The sequence below is a fragment of the Lepus europaeus genome, chromosome 18 (genome assembly GCF_033115175.1).
Source record: "Lepus europaeus isolate LE1 chromosome 18, mLepTim1.pri, whole genome shotgun sequence".
Lineage (NCBI taxonomy): Eukaryota > Metazoa > Chordata > Mammalia > Lagomorpha > Leporidae > Lepus > Lepus europaeus.
In genome coordinates, this window is record NC_084844.1 from 54,273,544 (window position 1) to 54,299,393 (window position 25,850).

At 55.2% G+C, this 25,850-nt stretch overlaps 1 protein-coding gene across 1 annotated transcript; it reads right to left on the bottom strand.

The window, feature by feature from the left end:
- Window positions 1-306: 306 nt before the first annotated feature.
- Window positions 307-24,580, bottom strand: LOC133776560 (myosin-3). Its single transcript, XM_062215590.1, has 39 exons — window positions 24,377-24,580; window positions 22,573-22,716; window positions 21,515-21,671; window positions 21,077-21,104; window positions 20,719-20,827; window positions 18,743-18,835; window positions 17,878-17,941; window positions 17,699-17,797; window positions 16,568-16,671; window positions 16,340-16,478; window positions 15,476-15,594; window positions 15,239-15,388; window positions 14,466-14,636; window positions 14,070-14,376; window positions 13,902-13,972; window positions 12,816-12,903; window positions 12,615-12,732; window positions 11,800-11,923; window positions 11,555-11,691; window positions 11,207-11,462; window positions 10,793-11,035; window positions 10,503-10,679; window positions 10,229-10,374; window positions 10,036-10,126; window positions 9,266-9,655; window positions 9,034-9,160; window positions 8,139-8,257; window positions 7,787-7,983; window positions 7,254-7,437; window positions 6,412-6,577; window positions 5,646-5,770; window positions 3,527-3,835; window positions 3,223-3,426; window positions 3,022-3,147; window positions 2,056-2,226; window positions 1,858-1,962; window positions 1,579-1,674; window positions 1,338-1,475; window positions 307-357 (listed from the first exon to the last, which is right to left on the bottom strand). Exons 1-39 carry the CDS (start codon window positions 24,578-24,580, stop codon window positions 331-333), a joined length of 5,823 nt encoding a protein of 1,940 aa, XP_062071574.1. The 3' UTR covers window positions 307-330.
- Between the last annotated feature and the right edge of the window lie 1,270 nt (window positions 24,581-25,850).

A 25,850-nucleotide genomic window follows, 5' to 3' on the forward strand; every position in this document is an offset into this window, starting at 1 on the left:
ATCTTTCTTCCCACCACCTACCAAAGCAATAGTTAGCCTAGAAGTATTTTTTTTTTCCTTTGTGAGATAATCTCACGCTTAAACCAAAAGCAATCTCCCCCCTCCTCAACATACTGAATGGACCAAGCCACCTGCGTGCATCAAAAATCACCCAACAAGGAACCACTTCTGCTCGGGGCGAAGGAAAGCAAACGCAGTGAGGCAGCCGCAGATGGAAAACAAAGCCGTTTATTGCATGTGATAGGAGTCCCGTGGACATCAGGTGTAAGGGCAGGGAGCATGAAAACACGCATTCTGCGTATCCGCGGTCCTGCCCCAGGACGCGCTCGCTCACTCTTCACTCTCATGGACAACCATCTGGGGAGAGAGCAGGCTTTAGTCAAGTCGGAAGGCAGAGACCCCAGGTCTCCCCCGCCCCCCAAACCAGCCCGTCGGCCAGCAAGCACCCGGGAGTTGCTTGCACCCTTCAGTGGGACATGGGGTATTTTTTGGACCCTGGGAGAATGTGTGAGTGCACACACGAAGCCCCCGCAGAGTCTGAGAATCTGGGTCCAGAGAGAGCACGCAGGCCTTTGAGGCTGGGCACCAAGGGTCCAGACCCCCCAGCCTGCTCTACAAGGAGCTCTGCCATGGCCTTCTTTCCACCAGCAGGGGGCGCCTGCCAAAGCTCGGCGGGGCACAGCATATTCTCTTCAGGATGGCTGTGTTTTGTTTAATTTTGATGAAAGGGGAATAGAATCTCTTGATTTTTTTTTTTTTCATTTAAAAGGCAAAGTAACAGACATTTCCCAGGTACTAGCAGGGAGCTGGATTCAAAGCAGAGCATCTGGGACTTGAACCAGTGCTCCGATAGAGGATGCCCATGCCCCCAAAGCAGTGGCTCAGCCAACTGCACCACAACGCTGGCCCCACAGAGAGACAGAGTGACAGAGAGAGACAGGGGGGCAGAGCTCCCATCTGCTGGTTCACTCCCTAAATGCCTAAGCCAGCTGGAGCTCAGGTCAAAGCTGGGAGCTGGGAATTTAATCCAGGTCCTCCACCACTCCCGCCTCCTAGGGTCTGCACTAACAGGAAGCTGCGGCTGGGAGTGGTGCCAGGAGTCAGACCCGACACTCCAAAATGGGTCCCAGGTGACTTAACTGCTAGCTCAAACGCCAGCCCCCAGGGTAGTATTTTTTTTTTTAAATTGTGATTTAGAAGACCTGACTTGTAGCAGGGCTCCACTCGGTTAAGCTACTTCTAGCAAATCCCCCCTCTCCTCCCCGCGAGCTCTAACAGGAAGGGCTGTCTGAGGCCCCTTCCAGCCCGCCGTGGGAGCGCCCAGGCCACCCACTTACCCTGCTGGAGGTGAAGTCCCGGGTTTTAGCCCGAAGCTTGTTGACTTGCGACTCGGCGATGTCGGCCCGCTCCTCCGCCTCCTCGAGCTCGTGCTGCGCTTTCCGGAACTTGCTGAGATGCACGTTGGCTTGCTCATCCTGCAAGCACAGTGCAGGGCACGCAGGGTCACCAGGGCCTCTCCCGGCGCCCCTCCCCCCCTCCCCTGGACGCTCTTGGCGGCCCCGGCCTGCTCCCACTCACCGCCTCCTCGGCCTGCCTCTTGTAGGACTTGACCTTGACTTGCAGCTTGTCCACCAGGTCCTGGAGCCGGAGCACGTTCTTCCTGTCCTCTTCACTCTGCAGGGGACAGCAGCGCGTGTCACTGCACAGGAAGGGGCAGGCTCCCACACGCCCAGCCTGCTTCCTGGGCTCCGGGGGCTCCTCCCAGACTCTCTTCTGGGGAGAGAGCCCAGGGTTCTGGTCGCCTTTTACAAAGCAAATGCCCACTGGGGTGGGGGTGGGGGGTCTCTTGCCACCTGCCTGGTACGTTAGCTCCTTGACCCGCCGCTCATACTTCCTCAAGCCCTTCACAGATTCTGCGTTCTTCTTCTGCTCCCCTTCGAGCTCAAACTCCAGCTCTCGGATCTGGGAGAGACGGCCGGGGGTTCAGTCTGGGGCTGGAGCCCGAATGGGAGAAGCCGGGAGGCCGAGCAGACCCCAGCGTCCTCCGGCACCCACCCGCGTCTCCAGCTTCTGGATCTGCTTCTTGCCGCCCTTCAGCGCCAGCTGCTCGGCCTCGTCCAGGCGGTGCTGCAGGTCCTTGACCGTCTGCTCCAGGTTCTTCTTCATGCGCTCCAGGTGGGCGCTGGTGTCCTGCTCCTTCTTCAGCTCCTCCGCCATCATGGCCGCCTGGAAGGCAAACCGTGACCCTGAAGATGCCAACAAACAGCACCAGGGCCTCGGAGCTACCCAGACCCGGGGGTCCCAGGGCTCTGGCGACCACGCTAAGGGGAAAGGAAAGAACAACAGGTAGGACCATGATCGGGCACAGGCTTCCAGGCGTTGCACCGGGATATAAAATCTCCCACAAGATAGAACCTGCAAGGATTGCATGGCAAATGGTTTCTTCCTTACGCTGGCCTCCTTGGGGACCTCCCCCTACTCCCGGTGAATTCTTCCTTTCATTATCACCCATCAGTATCTTCCAAGGAGCCTGAGACTGGGAGACCGATTGCATCCCCAGCATCACCTCTTTGGCAATAGTGAGATTCTGGGACGATTCCATGAGAAATAGCCTCTATGCTCCCTTCAGACAGCAGGTGGCGCCCTTGGAGCAGAGGAACACAGACAAGGCCCCGGAGACCCAGGAAGGTTAGAAGGTTGTGGAAGAGAGCGAGGCCAGGGATGTGGACAGGGGAGAATCTCTTGGTTCACATCTGGAACCAGCCAGATGGCAAGTGAAAGAAGGGCCCAGCTCTCTGTGGGCGGAACAAACGGGATCTGATCCTTGCCCTTTTTTGTCTCCCGTGTTCACCCATTAATGGGCAGGAGGGGACAGGCAAGTCAGCCGGGAGCAGGGAGGAGACCCTGCCGCCCAATGGGGGGTGTCTCTGGGTTGGGGGAGAGGCGAGGGATTTCCTGAAGGGGAGCCTGGGCAGCTCGCCCAGGCAGGGGCGGGGTGGGGGGTTCGAGAAGCCTGCTCACGTCTGTGATGGCCTTCTTGGCTTTCTCCTCGGCGTTCCTGGCATCCCGGCTGGCATCCTCCACCTCGCTCTGCAGCTGGGTGAGGTCCGTCTCCAGCTTCTTCTTGGTGTGGATGAGGCTGGTGTTCTGGGGCAAGAGGAGGCAGGGTCAGGGGCGTGCCTGAGACCCGGCGCTCCTATCCTGAGCTCCCCCTCCCCTCACCTGGGTGTGCAGGAGTTGCACCCGCTCATTGGCATCCAGGAGCTCCTGCTCGGCCAGTTTCCGGGCCCTCTCCGTCTGCTCCAGCGTGGCCCGCAGTTCCTCCACCTCGGCCTGCAGCAGGTTGGCTCTGCGCTCCACCAGGGCCAGCTGCTCCTTCAGGTCCTCCTGGCCGCGGAGAGCGTCATCCAGGTGCAGCTGGGTATCCTAGCCGGGGAGAGAAAAAGGGAAATTCTCTTTGCAGTGGCGGTGTGAGGGAAGCGAGGGGCAGGGATGGCCTCCCCAGCCGCCAGGGAGCCCGCTCCACCTTCAGCTGTCCCTGGACGCTCCGGAGGTGCTTGAGGGTCTCAGCAGCCTGGCGGTTGGCGTGGCTCAGCTGGATCTCGATCTCATTCAGGTCCCCCTCCATCTTCTTCTTGATGCGGATGGCTTCGTTCCTGCTGCGTACCTCGGCGTCCAGGGCGCTCTGCATGGTCTCCACCGTCCGCTGGTAGTTCCTCTTCAGCTGCTCCATCTCCTCGTCCTTCTCGGCGATCTTCCTGTCGATCTCGGCTTTCACCTGTGTCAGCTCGAGCTGGACCCGGAGGATCTTGGCTTCTTCGTGTTCGAGAGCAGCCTACGAAGAACAAGAACAAACCAGCGCGTGCGGTGGGGGTGCTGGTGCTGAAGCTGCTGTCCAACTCCATGGGGCTAACTGAGCCTCACTGGAAGAGTCCTGGTTTTGAAAGGCAGAGAGAGAGAGAGAGAGGTCTGCCAGCCACTGGTTCACTCCCCAAATGGTCACAGTGGCAGGAGCTGGGCCAATCTGAAGCCAGGGGCTCAAACACCTGGGCCCTCCTTCTACTGCTTTCCCAGGCAGGGAGCTGGATCGGAAGTGGAGTAGCCAGGGCTGCCCATATGGGATGCCAGCACTGCAGGTGGCAGCTTTACCCGCTATGCCACAGCACCGGCCCCATACCTGTTTTTTTTTTTTTTTAATCGCAATTTATAATAAGTGCAGAAATAAAATCTGCTTCATTGCTGTTGTTTTATTATTATACTCTCCATCACTGATCAACACTTTGCAGATATTTCAAAAATCTAAGCTTTTGTAAAAATCTCACTTTTAGACCTATTTTAATTTCTGAGATTTACTGTATTTACTTGAAAAAGTAGAGTGACTTTAAAAGAAGCAGAGAGGCCGGTGCTATGGCGCAGCTGGGTAAAACTGCTGCCTGCAACTCCAGTATCCCATGTGGGTGCTGGTTTGTGTCCTGGCTGCTCCACTTCCCATCCAGCTCCCTGCTAATGTGCCTGGGGAAGTAGCAGAAGATGGCCCAAGTGCTTGAGCCCCTGTACCCATGTAGGAGACCTGGAAGAAGCTCCTGGCTTGTGACCACTTTGGGAGTGAACCAGTGGATGGAAGACTTCTCTCTGTCTTCCCCCCTCCCTCTCTGTAACTCTACCTTTCAAATAAATTTTTTTTTTTTTTTGACAGGCAGAGTGGATAGTGAGAGAGAGAGACAGAGAGAAAGGTCTTCCTTTTTGCCGTTGGTTCACCCTCCAATGGCCGCTGCGGACGGCGCATCTCGCTGATCCGAAGCCAGGAGCCAGGTGCTTCTCCTGGTCTCCCTTGCAGGTGCAGGGCCCAAGCACTTGGGCCATCCTCCACTGCCTTCCCGGGCCATAGCAGAGAGCTGGCCTGGAAGAGGGGCAATCGGGATAGAATCTGGCGCCCCAACCAGGACTAGAAGCCGGTGTGCCGGCACCGCAAGACGGAGGATTAGCCTGTTAAGCCACAGCGCCGGCCCAAATAAATTTTAAAAATAAATTATCATTAAGAACTAGCAGACAAGATCAAAGCCAGGAAAACTGACTCAGAGCTCATTCTTAACCATGGCAATAGAAAGCTGAATATATTCGAGAGAGAGAGAGAGAGTGGGAGAGGGAGAGAGAGAGAGAGAGAGAGAGATCTCCCATCTACTGATTCATGCCCCAAATGGCCACAACGACTGTGGCTGGGCCAGGCTGAATCCAGGAGCCTGGAACTCCATCATGTCTCTCGTGTGTGCGGCAGGCGCCCAAGCACTTGGGCCACCTTCTGTTGCCTTCCTAGGTGTATTAGCAGGAAGCTGGATTGGAAGCAGAGCAGCTGGGACTCGAACCAGTGCTCTGATGTGAGATGTGGGTGTCACAGGTGGCAGACTAACCCTCTGCACCACAGTGCCTCTCCCTAGACCTATTTTAATGTAGTGATTTTATCCAGTGAATGCAAGATAATGATCTCATTCATCCCCTGCAGGAATGCCAGGAGCAAGCATTGGGACTCTGGTTTTACAAAAACAAAAAACAAGACAGACTGGGGCCAGCTCTCCTGCTGGGCGGGGGCCTGAGCCCCACTGTCACTGCCTTTGCTCCTGCTGCAGCCTCCGGGGGGCCATGCTCACCTCTGCTTCCTCGAGAGCCAGCTGGATGTCAGCCTTCTCCAGCTCCATCTGCTTCCTGGATTTCTCCAGTTCGTGGATGGTTTTACCATTTTCCGCAATTTGCTCTGTGAGATCCGCTATCTCTTCTGCAAAGAAACAAGTTTCAGGCCGGCCCTGTGGCTCAACAGGCTAATCCTCCGTCTTGCGGTGCCGGCACACCGGCTTCTAGTCCCGGTTGGGGCTCCAGATTCTATCCCGGTTGCCCCTCTTCCAGGCCAGCTCTCTGCTATGGCCCGGGAGTGCAGTGGAGAATGGCCCAAGTGCTTGGGCCCTGCACCCCATGGGAGACCAGGAGAAGCACCTGGCTCCTGGCTTCGGATCAGCGCGGTGCGCCAGCCGCAGTGCGCTGGCAGTGGCAGCCATTGGAGGGTGAACCAACGGCAAAAAGGAAGACCTTTCTCTCTGTCTCTCTCTCTCTCACTATCCACTCTGCCTGTCAAAAAAAAAAAAAGTTTCAATCGATTCTGAATGCCTCTGGCTGGGTTTGCAGGCATGCAAAGTCCCAACTCAATGCCTTTTCACAAGTTTATTATAATTCTAAGGACTCCTGTTTTCGAGAGATAAGACATTTGGTGGAGAGAGACTCAGAAAGAAGGCTTGGGATGGTGAACGCTGCCTGGCCCAGCCTCAGTGGCCGGGCAAAGCCAAGTCCCACCCACCGCACTCTCCCTGGTGATGGCGTGTCCAGGGCGGGAGGTCTCAGGCGTTTGGGGCTGGAATGGCTTACGCTCTAAGTTCTTATTCTCCCGTTTCACAGTTTCAAGTTGATCTAAGGCCTCCTCGTAGGCATTTTTCAGCTTGAAAAGCTCGGTGCTCAAGGTGCGGGACTCCTTGAGAGACGCCTCCAGCTCCGCCTGGCTCTCCTCACACTTGGTCTTCCATTCGGCCAGCACCTGCAGCCCCGGGTGGAAAGGGCCTCTGTTTTCAAGCTCTCCTGCTCTGGGCTCCTAGCTAAATATAACCACTCGGGTGATGGTTAGTGTTCATCTCTTGTCTAGCCCCTCCTCAGCATTCAGCAGACTAGCCAGCCTTAAACATTTACTCAAGATAAGCAATTAGTAGCAATTGCCTTCTCAAAAAAAAAAAAAAAAAATGCAAATAGATCCTTTGAAAAGGAATTCGCTGAGCATAATTGCCCTTTTCCTAATAGGAAAATGGCGCTGTCCTAATTATTTCATTAAAACACTCACTCAAGTCAGCCTTATGGACCACACTGAAAGAGAGGATTCCAGAATGGCTCCCAGCAGGACCTGAGTTAGAGTCCCACCTGAGTTAGAGTCCCACCGTCAGCCTACATGGACCAGCAGTGTGGATGCAGGATGGATGTTTGGGGCTGAACAACACTGTAGAAATTGGTTTGTCTCCACTAGCAATGTTGGACAGGTCCCTCCACCCTCCATCCAGTTTCCATTCCATCTTAGGGATGAGGAAAGCTCGGCCCAGGGGGATCCTGGGACTCGCCCCCGAGTCACCACTGCGGGTAGGGGCAGTCAGGCTGGGACCCGGTCTGCTCCTTCCACGGCTACTGGAAACTCCATCCCCTGGTGGCATTCAGAGCTGACCCCACACCTTGTCGAAGTTCCTCTGCTTCTTGTCCAGAGCGGCGGCCAGGGAGTTGGCCCTCTCCACGTCCACCATCAGGTCCTCCACCTCCCCCTGCAGCCTCTGCTTGGTCTTCTCCAGGGACGCGCACTTAGCATTCACAGCCTCAACCTGTTCCTCGGAATCCTGCAGGCGCTGAGCGAGTTTTTTCCTTAAAGGATGCAGAAGAGAAGCAGGTGCTCTTTGAGGTCCCCTCCCCTTGAACGTCACCATGCATTGAGTCGGAATCACTGACCTGGGTGTGCTGCAACGCCCCTGCGTGTTCATGAGCCCAGGAGAACTCCCCGTCTGCTCCAATCTAGGCTGAATAACCCACCTTGTTTCTAAGCAACATCAAGGTTTGTCTCTAGGGAATGTGCAAATGCCAGGTTCCTCTACCGGCATAGCACTGCGTTTAAAGACACCGGAAATGAGGAGATTCTACCCAAAAAACCCGACATTCATTTCTGTGTGATCCTTCGAGGGTTCCGGTTCTGTAAAAGGCACATAGAGTTGCATACTTGGCCTCCTCCAACTCCTCCGTGCGCTGGATGGCATCCGTCTCGTATTTGGTCCTCCACTGGGCAACCTCACTGTTGGCCTTGGACAGCGCCCTCTGCAGCTCGGCCTTGGCTTCCTGCTCCTCCTCGTACTGCTCCCGCAGCAGGTCACAGTCATGGCGGGAGGACTGCAGGGCATGGGCCAGAGCGTTCTTGGCCTGCGGAAGTCCAGAAAGAGAAGGGGCCCTGATGGATTTGGTGTCGTACGCACAACACGGCCCACGTATGGCTCCGCTATCATCCCCAACTGAACACGCAGTTGCCTTTCCCCGCCTGAAGGTGGCGTCGCGAATCAGATCCAGGAAGCACCCACCTTACTCTCTTCCTCCAGCTGCCTCTTGAGCTCCTCCACCTGCTGGGTGAATGCCTGCTTGCTCCTGGACAGCTGGGACACAATGCTCTCCTTCTCTTCCAGCTGACGACTCAGCTCGCCTGTGTCCAGAAGGAGATATTTCCACCCCATTCATGCACTGGTCCATTCACTCACCCACCAAGTGCCTACTGTATGCAGAGCACTGGGCCGAGATCAGGAGAGAGGGAAGATTATAAGGTGTGGACCCTTCTTGGGGGAGCAGGATTTGTCCATGGAAACAAAACCAAAAGCATCACCTACTAAGATATCACTGTCAGGCTGCAGGAAGCTGGGAGTGACTTCCGGCCATGAAACCCATTGAGAACAATTTCAAATTTAAACATCCCCAGGAGGGCCCACCAGGTCCCAGGGGACCTCCCCAGCTGGTGTTTCCCCAGCTGTTGATTTCTCATTAAGGGAACTCCCAGGGCGTTGTGTCCCTAGTAAGTTGATGGGGATTAGACTGTTGGGTGGACATGGCTGGTTTCAGGTTTCTGTGCTCATGTGAAGGTCAGGAGGAAAGGGAGCAGGAGGCTTTCCGGCTCCAGGACACACCCTGTCTCTTTTCTTTGCCATCCTGGGTACGGGTGCCAGCAAAGGATGGATTTCTCTGTGATGGGGGAGTCACAGGAGGGTTGGGTGGAGAAACATTTTCTTCTTGAAAGTCTCACCTAATAGCCCTTTGCATTTTTGTTATCCACCCAGATCTCCCATCAGGGTATGCTGAGAGGCCCCTCTGCAGCATGGTGGGTTTACTTCTTTCCTGTGCCGTCTCAGATATTCTCACCCAAACACACCCCCGGCCCCTTGGTCTCTACCCACTGCCTCCTCCTAGGCCTCCCTGCCCGGGGCTCACCAGCTTCGGTCTGCAAACGAGACTTCTGTGTCGTCAACTCGCTCAGGTTCCTCTGGCTCTCCTCATTCTTGCCCCTGGCCTCGCTTAACTGATCCTCCAAGGTTCGGCATATTTTTTCCAGGTTTGCCTAAAGGGAGGGAGAGGCGGGGAGGAGCCGATCAGTAGTCAGATCTGAGTGCCCACCGATGCTGCGCAGTCTTGGGGACAGCACTGGGCCACCCCGCCGGAGCACCTTGGACTTGGACACACTCTCCACGCTGCTGGCCAGGTCGTCGATCTCCATCTTCAGCTCGCTCTTCTCCTTCTCCAGCTTCTGCTTGACCCTCTGCAGGTTGTCAATCTGCTCCCCGAGCTCGGCCGCGCTGTCTGCGTGCTTCTTCCGCAACGTGGCCACCGTGGCTTCGTGCTGCAGCGTGGCCTCCTCCAGGTCCCTGCGCAGCTTCAGGAACTCGGCCTCCCGCTTCTTGTTCAGCTCGATCTGGGTGGAGGTGACGCCGCCCGCCTCCTCCAGCCGCTCGCTCAGCTCTTCCAGCTCCCTGGCAAAGTCGCTGCGCTGTTTCTCCGTCTTGGCGCGGGTCGCCCTCTCTGCCTCGATCTCTTCTTCCAGCTCCTCGATCCGAGCCTGCAGGGGCCATGCAGACAGCCGTGCAGCCCAGGGGCTCTCAGTCCCCCGGAGCCACTCTGCATTGTCAAGAACGAGCTGACGTTCCCAGGAGACAAACCGACTCTTGGTACGGCCCCCAGAGATATGTGAATCTCACTAATGGCCTTTTATGTGAATTCTCCCTGCCACCATGGCTCTAACCCCTGCAGGGGCCAACAACGAAATGTGGACCCGAACTGCTGTGTTTTATGGGAAGTGGTGGGGCCGCCGTCCATCGCTGCTGGGTCAGCTCAGCAGGCAGGGAGCCCCCCGGGGCAGGCAGTACGCGTCCTGCCCGCTTGCTCTCAGCACACCAAGAGCGACCCCGCACGCCAACGGGAAACCCAGAGACCTCCCACCTGTAACTCTTTGATTTTCTTCTGAAACTGGAGGCCCAGACTCTGCTCATCTTCCACTTTGCTCTGGAGCTGACAGTATTCAAAATCCTTCCTGCGGAGGGAAAGGCAGACGGCGTGATGACAAGCCCGCGCGGCGCGTGCACGCCGGAAGTGGGGCTCTCCCGGAAGTGGGGGGGGGGGTCTCGGCCCGTACTTCTTGAGCCGCTCATCCAGCTGCTGCTTGTCGTTCTCCAGGTCGACTATGGACTCCTGGGCCAGCTTCAGGTCTCCCTCCAGCTTCCTCTTGTTCCTCTCCAGGTCCACGCGGAGCTTCTTTTCTTGTTCCAGGGAGCTTTCCAGCTGCAAGGGGCATCATTCCTTTTTTGGGGGGGGAAGGGGTGGTGGGGGGCAGATGCTTCGCCACAAGACCCCCGGGGACTTTTCCAGCTGGGATCGCCCAGGACCCCTGAGTGACACTGGCTACTTACGTCATCCACTTGCTGCTCCAGTTTGCTCTTGATTTTGCTCAAGGAATTGACTTTGTCCTCCTCTGCCTGCAGGTCGTCCAGGGCCTGCTGGTGGGCCTCTTGGAGGGCCTTCTTCTCCCTGGTCAGCTTGGCGATGGTTTCATCCAAGCCAGCAAGCTCCTCAGTAAGGTTTTTAACCTACAAAGAAACCACAAGCCGTCATAAGAAGAGCTAAAGTTCTGCGTGTGATGACTACATCAAGATAGAAAGACCCAACCCCCTTTCCCCCCACCCCACCCCAAGCACAACACCTTGTTCTCTGTGGCATGCTTCTCCTTCTCGACCTTGGCCAGGGTCAGCTCAAGGTCATCGATGTCTTTCTTCAGCTCTGAACACTCATCCTCCAGTTTCCTCTTCTTGGCCGTCAGCTCAGCATTGATCTCTTCCTCGTCCTCGGCTCTCTCCGTCACCTCCTTGATCTTGGCCTCCAGCTGGAACTTGGCTTTGATCAGCTGGTCACACCTCTCCTCTGCATCCAACAGGTTTTCACTTTCCTTATAAAAAAAAAAAAAATCAATGCCCATGAATAAGGTTTGAGACACTCCATTGTTTTGTTACATATGGAATCATTTAGAATGCACCCCAACTAAAACACAAGAATCTCCACCAAGCTTTGAAATAAGCAATTCTAGAAGGAGAATTTGAAAAGATTCCTAAACACCTACAGCTTGTACTTGCAGCTGCAGGTCATTTTTCTCTTTCAACAGCGTCACCATCTTTTCTTCCAGCTCCTTCCGTTTGGCCTCTGACTTGGCGAGCTCATCTTTGGTTTTCTGGAACTCCTCCTTCATGGTGGCCATCTCCTTCTCAGTCTCCGCGCTCTTGAGCAGGGGCTTGATCTTGAAGTAGAGCTTCATCCAGGGCCAGTGCTTGACGTTCATGAAGGCACGGATGTTGTACTGGATGCAGAAGATGGACTCCCTGCAAACGAAACAGCACTGAGTCCCCGGGAGGGGTCTCCCACGCTCCCTCCCCAACAAAGAGCTCGTGCCAGGATGGAGAGTGGACCCTACCTCCTCTGCACCATCTTCTGGAATTCCACCCGCATGAGAAACCCTCTGCACACGGCCTGCGTCCGGGTGATCAGCTTGGCCAGGCGGTCGTCCCGCATCTCCTCCAGCGTTCCCAGCAAGCCAGCCTTGAAGAACACCTGCCGGGGGCGGGGGAGGGGGCGTGGAGATGCCAGGCAGCTCTCCCGAGAGGCCGTGTGCCAAGGGGGCGACAAGGCCAGCGACTGTTGTCACAGTGGATGCATTACCTTGGTGTGTCCAAATTTGTACTGAGTGTGATCAATATCAATGGACGCCAAAAGCTTTTCACAGGCCTTCTTGCTGTCAATGAACTGTCCCTCTGGGATGGCACTGGCATTCAGCACGCGGTATCTGCCATGGTGGACGCGGAAACAGTCACGGACAGTTGGACAGAGACCCTCACATTCAGGCGAGAAGGTCCCGACAGATGATGAGATGTGCCCCTGGTCCCACTGCGGGGCAGTAGCCTGGGCTCTAGGCCTTGTGGCTTTTAGGCCAGGGCTTTTCCTGCCACTTCGTGTATCAGATAAGTTCCAGAGAAAATCGTAGAAGAAGCAAACCTTTGCTGAGTGGTTGCATATTTTTTTTTGTAAAGATTTATTTATTTGAAAGTCAGAATAACAGAGAGAGGGAGAGACACAGAGAGAGAGATCTTCCATCTGCTGGTTCACTCCCCAAATGGCCACAATGGCCAAGACTGAGCCAGGCCAAAGCCAGGAGCCAGGAGTTCATCTGGGTCTCCCACACGGGTTAAGGGGCCCAAGTATTGGGCCATCTTCCACTGCCTTCCTAGGTGCATTAGGAGGGAGCGAGATTGGAAGTGGAGCAGCCTGGACTCGAACTGGTGCCCATATATATGCCAGCATTGCAGACAGTGGCTTAACCCACTGCGCCACAGCACCAGCCCCAGTAGCTTCCTCATTTTACATGGAAACTCATAACTGTGCTTCTGAGAAGGGTCTTCTCCTCCCAGTGTCTCTCCCACTCAAATCCCAGGGTTTGCGCGTGCCATCAGGAAGTTTAGGAAACATCCGACACACACCTTTGTTTGAAATCTCCATAGAGGATCCGGTTCGGGAAGCCCTTCCTGCAAATGCGGATGCCCTCCAGCACCCCATTGCACCGCAGCTGGTGCAGGACCAGGCTGTGTTCCATGGCCCCTGAAGACAGAAGCAAGAGATGGCGGCATCACATGGGCCTTCTCAAAACCCGAGCGTCCCCTGGACAACCGCGGGAGTCTCACCTGGGGTTTTGGTCTCGTTGGGGATGATACAACGCACAAAGTGAGGGTGGGTGGTCCTTAGATTTGACATCAGCTTGTTCAGGTTTTCCTGAAAGAAAAGGATTCAAAGTTGGACCTCCTACTGCGGGGCTTTCACATTGCACTGAAAGCTGGGATACATGAGGGGGCTTCACAACATTGATGGCCAATGGAATTGAAACATAGGTTTCTTTTGGTACAAGAAATTTGGAAATCTATACACAATGTTTTCATGATAGGCACTTGCTATAAACTTTTGGAGAGCCCCTCCTGTGCTTGGACCAAAACAATCTTACCCTTTAATCTCATATTCCATAAACCCTCATGTTTCAGACTTAATCAGGAGTTCTACAGAATGGTGAAATTGTTTGGCTCTTGCTTTTAATTGTCCTCTGGCAGGAAGTCCAGGCAAGTAACTGATGTACAGGCTTAGCATCCCTAATATGACAATCTGAGATCCAAAAGTCCCCACAGTCAGAGACTTTTGTGGGAGCTGACTTGATGCCACAGAAGGAAAACTCCACCCCTGACCTCTCACAACAGGTCAAGGTCAAATAAAATGACCTTCATCATTACACATGTGAAATGTCCATGAATTTCATGCTTAGATCCGGGTCCCCTCTCCAGGATATCTCACTAGGTAGTAGATGGACTTCCAGTTTCAAGCATCTTAGATAAAGGGAATCCTCAACTCTGACTTCCGGGTGAACCAGAGGCCACCATGTACCCAAGCTTTCTGAAATATCTCAAGAGATGTGTTCGCTATAATGGGAGCACAAGGTGTTATTTCTAGTGTCCGGAAGGCAAATCAGAGAGTTTATATTGGAAGCTTAACCTCCCAGGCCAGCCACCTCCGCCAGCTGCACTACAAAACAATAATGATATTCTGTTCTCACATTGGCTGGACCTCATTTATAAATTATCAGACCATCGCCTGGCTCACTAAGTGACAGTAATCGGATTTGGATAACATCACCGTTCTTGGAGAAATCGAGTTTAGTGTCTCCATGCTGCTCGTTTTGATGCGACTCAACTCAATTATAAGCAAAGAAACTGTATTTGTCTTACCCTGAAAAGAGCAGAGACAGTTTGGAAGGAAGAGCCCTTCTTCTTGGCAACTTTCTTCTTCCCGCTGTCAGCTGAAAGACATGGGAGAGGGCAGGTGCAATGAACCGGTCTGTGTTTTTCGGTCCTGCGGAATTAATGGAGGGAGATCCCACGAACACAGTCTGTTACCATCCGCCGTGGCGAAGGTGGCGTAGAGGTGCGCCAGGAGCCTGTTGGAGGACTTCTGGTAGAGCCCGACCACGGTCTCATTCAGGGGGTCCTTGTTCTTCTCCAGCCAGCCCGAGACGCTGTAGTCCACAGTGCCCGCGTAGTGGATCAGGGAGAAGTGGGCCTCGGCTCTGCCTTTGACCACCTTGGGCTTCTGGAAGTTGGCAGACTTGCCCAGGTGCTGGTCATACAGCTTGTTCTTGAAGGAGGTGTCTGTGGCCTTGGGGAACATGCACTCCTCCTCCAGGATGGAGAAGATGCCCATCGGCTGGATTGAAGGCAATGCAGAATGCATGTGGGTAAATCTGAACTTTAGGGGGTGTGAGAAGAGGGTACCGAGTGGATGGAATAGGATACCTTCTCGATGAGCTCAATGCAGGCAGCGAGGTCCATCCCAAAGTCAATGAATGTCCACTCGATGCCTTCCTTCTTGTACTCCTCCTGCTCCAGCACGAACATGTGGTGGTTGAAAAACTGTTGCAGTTTCTCATTGGTGAAGTTGATGCACAGCTGCTCCAGGCTGTTATACTGACACCAAAACACAGCACGCAGGTGAAGAGTTAGATTTCTTCCAAAAAGCAAAGATCCAGCAAGACCCCTCCTCCTCCTCGCCTGGGGCTCTCACCCAGGCTTTCAGGTAGGGTCGCCCCCATCAAAGCCTGGCTCAGACCACAGCCCCCTCCTTGGAGTCTTCTCCTAACTTCCGGCTCACAAGTGCTTTTCCCCTCGTTTAAGTTTCCCTGGTCTGGGAATCTCCTGTGCATCTTATTCTGCAGTTCCCCTTCTGTGCAGCTTACAGCCTAGTATGCTATTTGTGTAAAATAATCTGTGATCGACAGCGTCAGATCCTCTCTGTCGCTCTTCTGGCTCGCCCTAAATCAGTCATTGCATTTGATTTTGTTTGTTTGTTTCTTTTCAGCCCATCTGATGACGCTGTTAATGTTACACTTCACAGAGGCTTTCCAACTCATCAGATAACACGCACGCAGCCAGTGTGGTGCTTCTCTGCTACCTGGTCCCTCCCCCATCTGCCGTTCCCACCCGCCGGCCAGCCTGGTATCTTCCCCTCTAGGATCATGAAAACCAACGCCCCCAATTGACGCCCCTATAAAAACACAAATGAGCCGAACCTCAAAGATTTCAAAGCCCGCAATGTCCAAAACCCCAATGAAGTGTTGCCGGGGTAGCTTGGTGTCCAGCTGCTGGTTGATACGTGTGACCATCCACAGGAACAGCTTTTCATAGACGGATTTGGAAAGGGCATTCACAGCATGGTGCACCTAGCAGGGGGAAGTTCAGCTCGTGAGAACGAAGGCAGTGGGTGCCAGGGCCCCGCGGCCCTGCCCAACCCGCCGGCCGGCCCTTACCTGGTCCACAGTTTGGCCTTTGGTCACGTATTCATTCCCAACTTTCACCCGGGGGAAGCACAGGGCCTTCAGCAGGTCCGAAGAGTTCAGGCCCATCAGGTAGGCTGTTTTGTCAGCCACTGGCAATGAGAGAAAGGAGATATTTGGCAAGGCAGAGGAGGCATTTTTGAAATCACGTAGACGTTTTAAGAGTTGGTCAAAGGGCCATGTGCTGTGGTGTAGTAGGTTACGATTCTGCCTAGGGCACCGGCATCCCATGTAAGCGCTGATTCCTGTCCTGGCTGCTCCTCTTCTGATCCAGCCCTCTATAATGGCTTGGGAAAGCAGTGGAAGATGGCCCAGGTCCTTGGGCCCCTGCACCCACATGGGAGACCCAGAAGAAGCTCCAGGCTCCTGGCTTCGGCTCAGCCCAGCTCTGGCCACTGCAGCCATCTCTCTCTCTCTCTCTCTCTCTCTCTCTCTCTCTCTCTCTCTCTGTAACTCTGCCTCTCAAATAAATAAATAAATCTTTAAAAGAAAAAGATTGCCCAAGTTCAACTTGATACCTTCTGTATTCTATACCACTAAACTGCCTGTGCATGGCCAATGGATGCTGTGTCCCTCAGGGAACAGGATGCATTTTATGAAAAGGCAAGACTGCGTTCCAGAAAGCCCTGGTCCCTTTGCCTTGTGTCTGAAACGAAACTGTTGGAGAGACCTGGTGAAAGTGGGTGGTGACTACACCCACAGACAGCTGAGCTGCAGAAGGGTTCATTCGCCTCCACAGGTGGAAGAAGGACTCGCCACTTTCCCAAGAGTCCCGGGATGGTCTCAGGGGAACGGCCCCCCAGCTCCGGCTCAAGCCTCCCATTGGCGACCTCGTACCTTCGGTGCCGTCCGGCTCCGCCTGCTCCTCGCGCTGCTTCTGCTTGAACTTCATGTTCCCGTAGTGCATCACGGCTCCCGTCAGCTTGTAGAGCCCAGACTTCTCTTCTGGGGTGAAGCCCAGAATGTCAATGGCACTCTGGTGAGGAAACAGGAGCCCGCCCGTCAGTGGGCCCCCGGTGACGGACGGAGGAGGCCCACGCAGCCCTGTCTGTCAGAACCACTTACGTCAGTAGCCAGCAGCTCCTCGGCGTCGTCGATGCTGGCCACGAGGATCTCACCCTGGCTGATGAACGGGTAATCGTAAGGGTTGGTGGTGATGAGAAGCAGCTCTGAAATGATGAGGTTTGAGAGGGTCACACAGCTGGTGGTCTCGGCCCTCCACACCCTGGGCTGGCTGGGACTTCGACCACCAGAGCCCAGAGTGAACTTGCAGGTGGAAATCATTTTTGGACAGCTTTTAGTCTGGGACCGAGAATATAATCCAGGGGGGCTGGTGCTGTGGCACAGCAGGTAAAGCCGCCGCCTGCAGAGCCGGCATCCCATATGGGCGCCAGTTTGAGTCCCGGCTGCTCCTCTTCCAATCTAACTCTCTGCTATGGCCTGGGAAAGCAGTAGAAGATGGCCCAAGTCATTTCTCTCTTTCTCTCTCTCTCTGCCTCATTCTCTCTCTGCGTAACTCTGACTTTCAAGTAAGTAAATAAATCTTAAAAACAAAAACAAAAACAAAAAAAAAAAACCATAATCCAGGGAAGACTTTGCCATCTCCCGTGTGAAATCGATGAAAAGGCCTAGAACATAGTTAAATTCTCTTGCTTTGCTGGCAAATGGTACATGACAGTGCAGGCTGGGGATAGACGATAGGGAGAACTGGCCATGTGTGTATTAGGACAGGAGCCATGCTGCAGGGATGCACGGGTAACTACCATGTAATTACAGCATCTTCTAAAATCTCTCTGAGAAGCGCAGGCTGGACAGCTGAAGACCAGAGGGCTGAGCAAACACAGCCAAAGAGCAAGGAAGGCCGTGAGCACGGAGACCTCTACTCGGTAGAGAACAGGGGCAGGACAGGATCGCTTGGTTCCTCTGGCTAGTTTCTGTACCAGAACACAAGGGGGCGCTGGAGGACAACTAAAAGCTTCCCCCTGAAGGTTTTTGTCAACCAGGGCTGAGTTCCCTGCGGGTGTAATCTTGTTACTGCCTATCTGATTGGATTTTCAGATTGGCATGTCATTGCCAAAAGTGCAACAGGGCTCTAAAATGATCTTCGCCCATTGGCTGCAAGAGCTGCCTGCGTGTACACACAACTCTCCCTGGACTAGGGACCCCAGAGCCCCGGTGCCCACGGGAGACACCCACCAATGAGCTCAGGCTTCTTGTTGGACAGGATCTGGTAGAAGATGTGGTAGCTCCTCTCAGCCTTCAGCTGGAAGGTGACCCTGGACTTCTCCAGCAGGTCTGGAACACAAGCACCGGGCTGTACGCGCGGCCTGCTCCCCACCACCCTGGGGCCGTCTGATCCCAGCCGACCTACTTACACGTTTCAATATCTGCGGAGGCCAGCTTGCCGGTGGTCCCGAAATGGATGCGGATGAACTTGCCCTGTGCGCGAGAGAGGGAGACCAGATGCGACCCCCACCTCAGCGGTCCCTCCCAGTCTCCTGTGTGAGGGGAGCAAGGGCCAGGCCAGTCCCCCCCACCCCATGCTTTGCCACTCTCTGCCCTCTTCTTACCCCTCTCCCTTGTACACTTTGCATCCCTCCACCTCCCACAAAGCAACCAGGATGATCTCTTCTTCTTCTTTTTTTTTTTTTTTTTTTTTTTGACAGGCAGAGTTAGACAGTGAGAGACAGACAGAGAGAAGGGTCTTCCTTCTGTTGGTTCACCCCCCAAACGGCCGCTATGGCCAGAGCGCTGTGCCAATCCGAAGCCAGGAGCCAGGTGCTTCCTCCTGGTCTCCCATGCAGGTGCAGGGCCCAAGCACTTGGGCCATCCTCCACTGCCCTCCCGGGCCACAGCAGAGAGCTGGACTGGAAGAGGAGCAACTGGGACAGAACTGGTGCCCCGACCGGGTCTAGAACCTGGGGTGCTGGCGCTGCAGGCGGAGGATTAGCCTAGTGAGCCGTGGTGCTGGCCTCCCTGTTGTTTTCAAGTCTTGCTTCTCCTCCTCCTGCAGATCGTGCAAGGGCCAGCCCCAGGGGGAGGCCTTCCCCGCCCGCCCTGGACAAGCCTGGCTCCCCATGAACTCTGTCACGCGCCCTGCCTATTGGACTTGGTGCAAATGTGTTACTGTAGGACACGGTCTCTGTGCACTTGCTCATCTCGCTCCTGGTCTCTCCCCACTGGTCTGTGACGTGCCCAGGACAGACGTGTGGCCTGCGCGGGGGCCGTCCTGACACTCACGAAGCGGGACGAGTTGTCGTTCCGCACGGTCTTGGCGTTGCCAAAGGCCTCCAGCAGCGGGTTGGCACTGATGATCTGATCTTCCAGGGTCCCCTGATGCGAGAAATCGAGGGAGGAAGAAGCGACATTTAAAAATAATCACATTCCTATAACTTTGATGACAGCATGTGGTGGTGTCTGAATGTGTCATTATTACTCATCTCTTCCTGTGCCTAACAACAAATTAAATTGCATCACAGGCAGGTATGTGTAGGAAAAAGCGTAGTGTATATGGGGTTCAGCATCTCCATGGTTTCAGGCCTCCATTGGGAGGTCTTAGACTGTATCTCCTGCAGATAAAGGAAGGCCCTGAGAGAGAGAGAGAGAGAGAGAGAGAGAGATCGACAGAGCCAACTCGTCTCAATTTGTGAGTCTGAGTGGGGCCCAGAAGACATCACTGGCTCACTCAAGCGTCCACGATGGCAGGGACTAGGCTGGGCCCAAGCTGGGATCCTGGAACTGAGTTCTCCAATGTGAGTGGTAGGAACCCAGTGACCTGAGCCACTGCCACTGCCTGCTCGGGTCTGCATGGGCAGGAAGCCGGAGTCAGGAGCCAGAGGCCAGGGTGGGTGTGGAACCCAGATCCTCTGATGTGGGAAGCAGGCATCCTGGCCTGCATTTTAACCATTAGAACAAATGCCCAGGCTTGAAAAAAAATATCTTCTCAAGCCATAAAATGATGGTTTAAATTGCTCGACGGCTCTGTCACTCCCCCCTGCCCTGGCTGCCCGGCGCCTCTGGAGAGGCCAGGTCCTCCCTGATTGTCGATCGGGGATCAACCAAGTCAGCCGCTCGTCTTATTCAAAACACGTCTGCCCTTTGGTTTGCACTTGGCCATGGCTGACATAATTCTTAACTCGACACGCCCTTAACGCCTACGTTCCCCGACACTCCAGTCAGTTAGGCTGTGTTCACTGCACGCTGCTATAGCCATTTCTTTCAGAAGGCAAAGACGAGGCTAAGATTCTGTGACGTTGGCACTTGTGATCCTGCCACAAGAGAACAAGCTCCCCGAGCAGCCTGAAAATTATTCTTTCTGGGCTGAACCTCAGAACTTTACCTTTTTTTTTTTTTTAAAGATTTTTTAAAATTTATTTATTTAAGAGGTAGAACTACAGACAGAGAGAAAGGTCTTCCATCTGCTGGTTCACTCCCCAGAGGGCCACAATGGCAGGAGCTGAGCCTATCTGAAGCTAGGAGTCAGGAGTCTCCTCTGGGTCTCCCATGCAGGTGCAGGGGCCCGAGCACCTGGGCTGTCCTCCACTGCTTTCCCAGGCGGGGAGCTGGATCAGAAAAGGAGCAGCCAGGACTCGAACTGGTGCCCACTTGGGATGCCAGCGCCACAGGCAGAGGCTTAACGTACTACGCCACAGCGCCCACCCCATATAACCTTATCTTCTAAGAAACCACAGGATCTGGCCCTGTAGGATCAACTGCACGCTGTGTTGTCTAAGACGACTAGCTGGCTGGCCTTCAGGATTTTAAAGCCTAGCCTACTGTCCTTCCTGGAAGGGGGGGGAATGGAACTGCATTTGGCTTTTTTTTTTTTTTTTAATTTGACAGATAGCATTAGACAGTGAGAGAGAGAGACAGAGAGAAAGGTCCTCCTTCCATTGGCTCACCCCCCAAATGGCCACTACGGCTGGAACTGTGCCGATCCAAAGCCAGGAGCCAGGTGCCTCCTCCTGGTCTCCCATGTGGGTGCAAGGCCCAAGCACTTGGGCCATCCTTCACTGCACTCCCAGGTCACAGCAGAGAGCTGGACTGGAAGAGGGGCAACCGGGACAGAATCCGGCGCCCATATGCCCATATCCGGCACCGCAGGTGGAGGATTAACCAAGTGAGCCATGGTGCCAGCCCCTGCATTTGGCTTTTCATTCTCAAGTGAAAACCAAGGTTAGAGGAGGAACCAGGGCAGAGCTTCCGCCCCTCCGCACCTTCATCTTGGAGTCCTTCTTCTTGGCGAGATCTCCAGTAGCTGCAATTGTTGCAAAGTACTGGATGACCCGTTTGGTGTTCACAGTCTTGCCTGCACCAGATTCTCCGCTGTTGGATGCAATCGAAAGAGGCAGAGGCAAAGAGGTGAGTGCCGTGAGCATCCACAGGCTCCCCAGGACGGCACAGAGAGGCCTGGGCGTAGTCTGCCCGCACCTGCCCCGTATCTCCCAAACACATGTGAGAAGCTAGCAGGGTGGGGCATATCCATCGTCTCATCAAAGACTCTGCTCCAAATGCTTTAATTAACAGAGTAGAGCACGTGGCCCCTTCAGCCAGAGCTATGCCTCGGAAACTTACGTGATCAGAATGGACTGGTTTTCACGATCTGCAGAGGAAAAAAAAAAAAATAGAGTTGGGGGCCATGGCCAGAGAGTTCCCCAGCGCAGTCGCCTTGCTCGAGCAGTTAGACTGTGTGGTTCCTCTTTCCTTTATTCTTCAAGGAGCCTCCTTGGGAACAAGACTCAGGAGGTTTCATCTCCCTTGAAGCCATTGGCTTCTCACCTTGTGTAGGCGGGACCACATGAGTTGTCAATCATTGGTTTTGACCCACAAAAAAAGTCACCTCTCATGTGGCTTCACCATTAAATGCAAACCCCTCACGTGGCCTGAGAGGCCCTACGCTGGCTCCCCTGTGCCGGCCACCAGATGGGGGCAGGCTCGGGACCAAGGGGCAGCTCCCCTGGGGCCAGACCGGCCCCTGCTCCACCTCTCCCCGCTTCCCACCGTGAGACCCACCAGTCAGCATGAACTGGTAGGCGTTGTCGGAGATGGAGAAGATGTGGGGCGGGGCCTCCTGGCGCTTTTTGCCTCGGTAGCCGTCCACCACCTCGGGGTTGTACACCGGCAGCCACTTGTAGGGGTTGACGGTGACACAGAAGAGGCCCGAGTAGGTCTGGGGCAAGAGAAAAAGAAAATATACATATATATGTGCAGTCGCGTACTGCGAGACGACGTGGCAGCCAACCATGGATTCCACATGCATGATGGTGGCCCCGTGGGATCACGGTGCAGCTGAGGAACCTCTGTCATCCTAAGGTCACCGTGACACACGCCTCACACACGCACAGCCCAACCACGACCCCGGCCACAGGAAAGCACAGCCCACACAGCGACGTGATAAACGTGCTCACCGACCATGCTAGTGGCTGATGCGTGTACTGTCTACACTTCTTACGATTCACAGCACATTCCTGCTACTTCCAGAGAGGGAGTTTATGTAGGACCGGGTGCCGTGTGACCCCGGCAGTGGCCTTGAGTCTCTCGTGTTTACTACGTCTCTGGATTGCATCAGGAGGCCACTCCGAGTGAGCCACTCGGCCCCTCCAGGTGTAGTGCTTACAGAATGTGGGACTTGCTTAATAATGCATTTCCCAGAAGGCATGCCACGGGTAAGCCACACGTGACTGTGGGTGTAGACATATAAAGCCTTTTCTTATTAGCCCGTGTCTTCTTATTAGCCCATGTCTCTCTATGATAAACTTGTAAACGTCAGAAGATGTGGTTTCTATTAATAGGGAAAGCAACGGGAACTCAAGGAAGGGAGCAGCGACACCTCCCACAGCCAGGTGGTGACAATGCCCAGACTCTGGGTCAGCCCCACACTTCCGGTTCCCTCCCTTATTCCAGCCCCTCTTCTGTCTGCCCCACTCATCTCCTGCTTTCTCATCTTCACTTTCTCTCTCCCCTCTCTTGTCCCCAGCACCCAAACAGGACTCTCCCAGCCCCCTCCCCGACACAGACACCTCCACCTCCCTGCCCCGCCCCGACGTCAGCCCTGCCCCATGGACACTGACGTAGATCATCCAGGACGTGTAGCGGTCCTTGAGGTTGTACAGCACGGCCGGCTCGTTCAGGTGCGTCAGCATGGCCATGTCCTCGATCCTGTCGAACTTGGGGGGGTTCATGGCATACACATCTTCCGGTTTGACCACCAGAGTCTGAAAAATGGGGGAGAGAGGGAAGCCATCGCAAGGCGTGATGATGACATTCCCTGTGTGTTTTGGCCTGTGGCAGATCCCTGTGCCCCAGGAGGAGGCTTGGGCGCTGATGTGGAACAGGACAACCCTGGACAGACACCGGGCTGCCCGTGAGCACAGGCAGGGCGGGCAGGGCCCCCGGGGCGGCTTGCAATAGAGTGTGATTTGTTTTGTTCCTCAGGGAGTTTGTTTCCCCTCTCCAGTGGGCTTGAGGTGGGAGTGAAGGGAGACAGGAATGAGGAGGGGGTCTCTGGGAGGGCATGGGGGCCGGCAGCGGGCCATAGGGATGTGCCGGAACCTTGCAGCTCAGCACTACTGGCTGCCCCACCGACGGGTTCCTCCCTGTCCACACGAGCTGTCCTGAGGCAGGGGCAGGAGAGAAAGAGGGAGGGGGCATCGGACCACCAGGCTGATGCTCACGGAGCTGGCCGACATTCTGAGCCCTGGGACAGTAGCTGGCCAGCCCGGCCGATCCCGCGTCTCGTCCCTTCACCACCCTCCCAGACTGTGCTTGGGAAAGAGACGCAGTCCAGCCTCATCCCCACCTGCTGCTCTAGGGACAAAACATCCGAGCCCAAGCAGGTGGTGCCAGGGGCTCCAGCTGCGGCACCAGCACTGGCAGGTGCCTCTGCACGTCTCAGCGGGAGGGACTGCCCTTGCCTCCGCCCCCTCCGGTTCCCCAGGGCCATGGCTGCCCCGCTCTGCCCTCACCTCCGTTCTCTCTGTGACCTCTTGTAAAAGTGGGCAGTTTTCCTGACCTCGTCTCAGGGCTTAATGGGTGGGAAACCCGCCTTTTCGTGCCTCTAAGCAAGGACCCCATTCAGTCAAACAATCGCGAACAGCCTGCCCTCCCCCGCACCGTCGCCAGGGCTGTCTGAGATCATGGCTCGTCCTGTCCACTCTTGCCTCCTCTACTGCTTCCAAGACCATTCCTAGCTCTTTTAGCTGAAGTATGTAGAGCGCCACCTTCTGGGGAGTCCATGCACAGCAACCTTTAAGACTGCCCAACCCGGTGACACCATGGCCTTTTCCCCATCTCTCAGACATTCTTTTCCCTCTCATTCTCTCTTTATTTCTGCTTATCTGGTTTTTTTTTTTTTTGGGGGGGGGAGGGTGGCTTTCCTTGGAATTTTCCCAAATTCTTCTGGTCGAGATTCCAGGAAGTAATGAAGTTCAAGTCCAGAAGTTTTGCCAGTGTTTTTGCAACGATCAGAACGCAGTGGGCCGCAGTGTCCACCACCGTTGTGACACCAGGAGGCCACTCCTTCATGCTCCACTAGGGTCCCATCCATGCTTTCCTTACTGGCTCAGGTACGTGGCCAGGGCCAGAAGCACTAGGGGAAACCCAGGCCACAAAAGGAGGGTGACCTAAACCCAGCTCTCCCAGACAGGGCCCTGCCACCATGGCAACAGCAATGCAGATGCTGACAAAAGCCACAAGCTGCGTGTGCCTTCTCCCACCTGAGGTCAGCATCCGCTCTGCTTTCACCAAGTACACTGAGGAGACCCAAGGCCATGGCCTCTCGGGCGTCCCAGGGCCAGCGTTCTGCCTGGAAGGGGCTGGGGAGGGCTGACTGCAGCCCCCGGGGCCACCCCAGGAGCCGGCGAGGGCCCGTCTTACCCTGTTGTCCTCCGTTTCCACGGTGACCTTCCCGTCTTGGCTGCTCTTAATCTTCCCCTTGGCATACTCCTCCTTTGAGTCGACCACGAAGCAGTAGGTCTTGGCATCGAAGGGCTGGTTCTGGGCCTCGATCCTCTCCTTCTCCGACTTCCGCAGGAAGGGAGCCGCGACACCGAACACTTCCATTTCACTGTCGCTACTCATGGTGGCAGCTACCGGGGGACGAGGGACGGAGGGAGGTCAAGACGGCCAGGTGCGCCGGGCTCCCGGCACCTCCCACCCCCTGGGCCACAGGAGCCTTCAGAGGTGGGCCCAGGAGCCAGGCTGCCCTCCCACCTGGTGACACAACCCTCCCCACCACAGGCGTTCACAGCCTGTGGAATCCAAGCCGCTCACTTCTCCGAGCTTCCAAATGGTGGTGGTGGTGGGGTGCTGCTGTGGGGACCTCGACTTCCTCTTTGCAAAGCCCAGGTGGCGTTGCAGAGGGAACATTTAAATGAAGCCCCATGCGAAAATCAGCAGCGCAGGCCTTGTGAGCCCGTCCTGAATTCAGGCGGCCACAGCCTCACACAGTGCAGCCAGCCTTTTGCTTCCCTCGGCCACTAAGGATAGAAGTGAGCACCAGCACCTGTTTGGCCACCTCTGCCCCGTGCGCCTTGGCCTAATCTTCCTGCCCCAAAGCTCTCTGGTTCCCGGCTGCAGGTGCCCATAAGCACTGCCCCCACCCACCCCCACCCCCCAGCCCCAGGAAGAGGGAGACACTCCTGAGAAGCCATGACACGTGGGCCCCATTCTCACCTGAGGGTCACACCCTGCAGGAGGACAGCGGGAGACGACAGCAACCGGCAAACTCTGGGACCTGTGAAGATGCAGGCAGACAGAAACGTGGGCACGCCTGGGAGCGTCGGGCTCCATGTTCATCAGCTCTTGAGGATGAACAAGGCTGACACTTGGAAAAGAACACTGGAGAAGTAGATGGGGCATGTCCCACAGGCACTGTTAAGAAGGAGAAGCCCCCGACTGCCAGAAACCTGACTCCTCCCAGCCTACCATGGTGCCGCTGTCACTTTAAATGCCTCCCCTTTAGATCTGGACAACAGGCCGGGATCCCTGTTTAAAAAGCTTGCAGTGGGGCAGGCAGATGGCCTAGTGATGAATACGCCCGGGGTCTCATTTTAGAGATTCAACACCCAGCCCCAGCTTCCTGAGAATGCAGACCTTGGGGGAAGTGGTGATGGCTCAAGTCGGAGAATTCCCCGTTCCCAGCTTTGGGCCAGTCCAGTCCTGGCCACTGTGTTCACCTGCAGAGTGAACCAGCAGGTGGAGGTGCTCTGCCTCCCTCTCTCTTTCTCTCCCTCTCTCTCTCTCTCTCCGTGAAAGAAGGAAGGAAGGAAGGAAGGAAGGAAGGAAGGAAGGAAGGAAGGAGGGAGGGAGGGAGGGAGGGAGGGAGGGAAAGAAAGAAAGAAAGAAAGAA

Excerpts from the sequence above, each read along its gene's own strand:
- LOC133776560 (XM_062215590.1), bottom strand. The coding sequence starts at position 24,580 with ATGAGTAGCGACAGTGAAATGGAAGTGTTCGGTGTCGCGGCTCCCTTC. Across the intron at positions 15,595-16,339 it reads GGAGCCGGACGGCACCGAAG|TGGCTGACAAAACAGCCTAC; the intron begins GTACGAGGTCGC and ends TCTCATTGCCAG. Across the intron at positions 1,476-1,578 it reads AGAGGCAGGCCGAGGAGGCG|GATGAGCAAGCCAACGTGCA; the intron begins GTGAGTGGGAGC and ends CTGTGCTTGCAG.